Source organism: Poecilia reticulata, linkage group LG4 (genome assembly GCF_000633615.1).
Source record: "Poecilia reticulata strain Guanapo linkage group LG4, Guppy_female_1.0+MT, whole genome shotgun sequence".
Lineage (NCBI taxonomy): Eukaryota > Metazoa > Chordata > Actinopteri > Cyprinodontiformes > Poeciliidae > Poecilia > Poecilia reticulata.
Window position 1 is genome coordinate 3,456,782 of NC_024334.1, and position 5,933 is coordinate 3,462,714.

General features: G+C 39.1%; 1 protein-coding gene and 1 pseudogene across 2 annotated transcripts in view; one reads left to right on the forward strand and one right to left on the reverse strand.

Moving 5' to 3' along the window:
* aspm (assembly factor for spindle microtubules) overlaps positions 1-3,371 on the forward strand; it is a 30,911-nt gene extending 27,540 nt beyond the window's left edge. For both annotated transcript variants that reach the window (XM_008406312.2, XM_008406310.2), the window contains exons 22-26: positions 524-716; positions 793-947; positions 2,279-2,455; positions 2,540-2,700; positions 2,950-3,371. In XM_008406312.2, coding sequence (XP_008404534.1) covers positions 524-716; positions 793-947; positions 2,279-2,455; positions 2,540-2,700; positions 2,950-3,052 — 789 coding nt within the window. In that variant the 3' untranslated portion in view covers positions 3,053-3,371. The remainder of the gene's footprint in view (positions 1-523; positions 717-792; positions 948-2,278; positions 2,456-2,539; positions 2,701-2,949) is intronic.
* Positions 3,372-3,971: 600 nt separating this feature from the next.
* Positions 3,972-5,933, reverse strand: part of LOC108166213 (zinc finger protein 568 pseudogene) — a 6,518-nt pseudogene continuing 4,556 nt past the window's right edge.

Genomic DNA, 5,933 nt, shown 5'->3' on the forward strand with positions numbered 1-5,933 from the left:
TTAACATTTCTAATTCGTTATCAAATGAATAAATTTATCATCTTGTGGTCCAAATGGATGTCATATGTCAACCAAACACAATATGCAGTAAATTGATTAGAAATTAAAAAGAAAGGCTTCACCCTTCAGGAAGTGTCTATTCTCAATATAATACACTTAGTTATATACATAAAAGAATGTCTCTCCAAAACAATACCCCCTGTTTCTCTCCCTTTTTTTATTTTTTTATTTTTATTTTTTTTACTTTGTTTGCTTTTTGTTGTTTTTTGTTTGTTTGGTATTGCTTTCATAAATGAAAATGTAAGGAGAAGAAATGTATCGGATCACAGACTGAAACTGTGCTTTTGTAATCTTCTCAATACCTCAAAAATAAAGAATTAAAAAAAAAAAAAAAGAAAACTGTTGAGATAAATAATTAAAAGCCCCAAATTAGATGATGAATTAGTCTAAATTTCTGACCAGAACCTCACGGGCCCGGTTGACGCATCAGAGGCTCAAATGGCTCCATCTTGTGTCCCTGCAGGCTCTGTGGAGAGGACACCGCTCCCGCATGCTGAGCGACAACCCCAAACTCGCTGAGCTGAGGCACCGCTTGCGCAAAATCTCCACTGAAGTACGCGAGGAAGACAAACTCTGCAACAAAACCTCTTCTGCGCTGGAGTATCTCCTCCGATGCAAACACTTCTCCTTCATCCTGGAGGCCCTGAAGAACCTCGGTAAGACCTGGACCGGCTTGTTTTCGCCCGCTGCCGTCGGTCGGGTAGTGATGAAAATGTTTTTTACGGTGAGCAGAAGCCGCCACCAGGCTGTCGCCGGAGTGCTGCGAGCGGCTGGTGGGGAGCGGCGCCACCAGTGTCATCTTCACGCTGATACGCAGCTGCAACCGGAGCGGACCCTGCATGGAGGTCATCAACTTCTCCGTCCAGATCCTCCTCAACCTCTCCAAGGTGCAACAGACGTGTCCGGTTCATTACATCGATGCTTTTCTGACTATGAATATCTTTCATTTTTATCCCAAAAATGAAAGATATTCATTTTTGAATATCTTTCAAAAATATTGAAAGATATTCAATATCTTTAAATATCTTTCAAAAATACAAATTTCAGTCAGCTGAAATTTGTAAATTTCAGCTGACTGAAATTTACAAACTTAATCTTTCAGGTTTTTCCCCTTAATTTGATTGTTTTTACTAAAACAGGCTCTAATTGTACTTTTCCTAAAGTCTCCTGTACCGAATCCTTTTTTTGAATCGCGCCCTCTGGTGGAAGTTGTTGGTAGTTCAGGTGGCAAATGCAAATTTAAGACCAACAAGGCTAAAAAAAAGTATTTTATTCTTTAAAAACCTCTAATAGTCATACAATAAGTAATAATTAAAGTGTTACAAGCTGTTTGTATTAGTGTATATAAAACAAGCATTACACACTAATAAAAATGGTAAAAATGAGTAATGGCAGCAAAAACAAAACGATATACTGGACATTAAAATCCAGTATATTTAAAGTGAAAAATCTATTTTCAATTATTTAGCTTTTAGTAAAAATAAACGTGCACGGTTGTTTGCCCTTTGACCTGTCCAGGGTGACCCCACCTCTCGCCCACCGATGGCTGGAGAGGCACCAGCACCTCCCAACCCCGATGGGACGCGGGTGGAAGGAGGTGGATAGATGGATATTTTTACTAAAAACAACTAAAACTGTCATAAGTTGCAGAGTTTTCTATTTCAGGCCTTCAAAGGACGATAAATTGTCCCAGAACGATAATATTGTTGTTGTTTTGAGGCTATTTAATCAATATAATCACAATATATCAGCACCGACATCAGAATTAGTCATTCTTTAAACATGTCGGTTTCAGCCCGATAAAAACAACGATCATAAACAACTTGTTGCCGTCTGTTTATGATTGTTTGTTTCTCCAAACCTGTCAAAAATGTGGACCAAATTTTCATATTGGTGCAAATCTAATGGTCAAAGATAAATTCTGATGAACATTTAAAACAGGAACTGGAAGACATTTTAAAATATCCAAAATTAATAAACAAAACGGAAACAACAAATAATATGAATTATGAAATCTGTGAAAACAAAAACGCCCTTCAGAAAAAAGGTTTGGTTGAGACCAAAGCATCAGGCTGAAGACTTTTATCATTCTGTTCTTGGTAGAAAGAGGAATAATATAAATTATTGAGCTTGTTTTAATTTAACATGCGATTAATTTATTTGTTTCAACTGAGATGGATCAGAGAAGTTGGTTGAAATCTAATCCGTTTCCCCTCAGTACCACCTGACCATACAGGCGGTGTCTTCGGTGGAAAACTCCCTGGAGACGCTGCTGGATTTGCTGCAGAAATACCGGGAGAAAGCCGGAGACAAAGTGGCCGAAAAGGGCGGCAGCATCTTCACCAGAGCCTGCTTCCTTCTCGCTCTGCTGCTGCAGGACGAGCGCCGCGCTCAGGTCTGAGGCAGACAGGGGGGAAAAAAAACAGTCTTTCCCACCGCTGCTTACGAAAACATCTTAATTTAATCCATTTCCCCTCAGGAGGTGGTGAAGCTGCCTAAAGTTTTGGACCGAATACGCAGCATCTACCGGCTCACGGCGCGGAAACACAGGATGGACGAAGAGCGCAGCGTCACCAGGCAGAGGATCAACGGCAGCTTCTACGTCCCGCCGACGCCGCGCAAGTCCAAACCGCCACCAAAGTAGGCAGCATCTGATCTGTAAAAACCCAAACAGGACTTCTGCTTCTGTGGGAACTGAAATGTTGTTTTCTATGGAGCTAAATTAGTGTCAGAAAGATTCACAGTAAGATCTGCATGTGTGTAATCAGACCCAGAAATGTAAAAGAAGGTTTGTAAATGTACGACGTGATTCACTGTTCTGTACAACACAAGGCGAATCTTACTGTGAATCTTGGGACTAATTTAGCTCCATACTTTTGTGTCGTTCAGGTTTGCACCGGATTGGGTTCTGAGGAAGGACAAACTGAAAGACGTCGTCGATCCCCTCAGAGCGATCCAGATGGTGGCCGAAACGCTCGCCATTGTTTTATAAACGGAAAATCTTCAGGAGTTTTTTTGTTTTCACAGAAAACCTCATATCTATGGGTTTTTGGTTTTTAATCCAAATATTTGCTTGTAAATACTGAATTTGATTGATCTTTTGTGATAATAAAATTGATTTTGTTTAATGTTTTTCCTTTTTCTATCTTTTCTTCCTGTTTCGGGGAACTAAAAAAAAAACGCCTAAAAATTTTTCTTTTCAAATCTTTGTGCTCTATACTGTAACTTTCTGACGGTTTGTCTTGTTTGTACAGCGTTTTTGTTGTGAAAAGTACGTTTAAATAAAATGTGTCAATACCGAGTCATATACATACGGTTCTATATGTACAGCTAAATCATCATCTTCACGTTTTAGGTGGAAAAGGGAGGAAAACTAAACCCAAGATGTTGGAACTGGATCTTTTTATGGAGTAAAACAAAAATATTTCATTTCTGAGAATATATTTATATGCTTAGTTATGTGATGTTCGAAGTAAATGTTTTAGAAAATTAGTTGTTTAATAGTTATTACTTAGTATATTTTTAGGCACAAATAAGGATTAATACTGAATAACATATATTGGATACATGTTTACATTATATAATACTGAATAATATGTATTAATATGTATCCTTATTTATTTGTGTCATTATTAATCATTATTAATTTGTGTTTGTGTAGTTATATAAATATGTATTGATATTACTAAATAATGTATTAAATTATGAACGGCTGTGTGCTTTGTAATATGCTCAACATACATCAATATCAGGATATTCCATCCCTATTCTACTGTTATAGCCACTAAGCATATTTAAATATGCTGAACTATGTAGTAGAAACATACTTTTGAAAGTGGACGGACGGACGGACGGACGGACGGACGGACGGACGGACGGACGTTTTCACAGGTTTGGCTTCAAAGCGGTCCCTAACTTGTATGGGTTTTCATGTGAATGATCAAATGATCCCTTCGATAGAAGCTTTTCTCACAAGACTGGTTTCTCACCTGTATCGATTCTCTGGTGATTATTTAAATTTCTATTTTCAGAGAAACCTTTTCCACATGTTTCACATGAAAAAGGTTTCTCACCTGTATGAATTCTCTTGTGACGATTTAAATACCTAGTCCTAGAGAAAAGCTGTCCGCATGACTGGCATGAGAAAGGTTTCTCACGTGTATGGATCGTCTTGTGCTCCTTTAAAGTACTATTTTGAGATAAGCTCTTTCCACATATCTGACATGAAAAAGGTTTCTCACCTGTATGGATTCTCTTGTGATTATTTAAATTTCTAATTACAGAGAAACTTTTTCCACATGTTTCACATGAAAAAGGTCTCTCACCAGTGTGGGTTCTGTAATGGTTTTTCAAGTTACGCTGATGTGTGTAACGTCTCTCACAAATGTCACATTTGAAAGGTCTTTGTGCCAGAATCAGACTGACTCTCCTGATCTTTGCTCTCAGCCACTGGAGAGACATGAAGCTGCTCTGCTCTCGTCTCTTCTTCACTCATATCATCTCTCTGAAGAGTAGAAGTCTCTATCAAAGCAAACTGCTTCTGGACAAGCTGCTCTCCCTCCTGACTGCTGCAGAGGTCCTTCTGGTCCAGTCCAGTTGGTAAATGTTCTGGTGGCTGCTGTTCATGTTGAAGCACCAAAGAATCCAACTCCTCCTTTCTTACATATGTTAGTGGATATTCCATTTCCTCATGTTTAAACAGTGTAGGTTCTGGTTCCTCCTCTTCTTTTTTAATCAGTTTTGGTTCTGGTTCCATCTGTTCCTCTTCAGTCCACTGATGTTTTGTCTGGTCCTGACTGGACCTACTTGCCAGGCTCCAGACTTGTTGGATGGCAGAAGCTTCCTCCTCATTGGAGACACTTGACTGTTGAAGGTCTGTGGGAACAAAAACACCATCATTAATATAATTTAATTGATGACCATCTCATGGATCAGCCTGGTTTTCCATGGAGATTCTGGTCTGTAGGCATCATGCGATTCATCTAAAATTAGCTTGAAGAGTTTAACTGAAAAGCAGGTAAAGTGTCCTCCACACTGATTTGGAGCTGTGGCAAAAATTTTCAAAATATTTTAATCCAGAAGTACAACGTCATACAACGTTTTATTTACAATGTATTCATAAAGTGAAGAACTCAACCTGCATTAGTACGTTTAGTTTTAATCTCACATTTTAAAGTTGATCAGACTGTGTCGGCCTTTAATCAGTAAAACATGGCTTTCTGGTTCTCTGGATGATAAATGTGATGAGACACAGAGGCTTGTTTCTTTAAGCCATTTCTCAAACAAAAGAGAAATGGCTTATGTTGTGTTTTGTTTCATTAAACACATCTGAGAAATGTAGATCTGGAGAAAAGCAACTGGTCTGGGCCCCTGAACTGAAGGGATAACACTAAATTATTATTATTACCATAACTAACTGGTGCTTTACACCAGTTTTAGTTATTTTTTACCTTCAACAATGAATTAAAACTTAAGATGTAGCACTTTAGCTTCAGCTGAAGAGAGATAGGATCACAGAGTTGCTCTGCTATATCAAGGCTGTACAACCTGCAGCTCCAGACCGGTGTTACGTCAATCCGCGTTTCCCCATCAGATACGGTTCCCCCTGTGTCTTCTTGCCGCTCCGCCCACGCGGCAAAATACGCGCGTGGTCGTACTGAGCACTGAGAAAGCACGCGCGTTGGGAACTACGGACACCGTGAAAGCTCAAACAGCATGTTTCGGCAAAGTTGTCACTTTCTTCACGTTTTTGCGGGAAACTAATACTAATAACAATATCTGGCATTCTGGCATTCACAATTCTGGCATTACTGGATGTGGGTAATCCAATGGATTACTGGAACATCCATCCATCCATCCATTTTCTTCCGCTT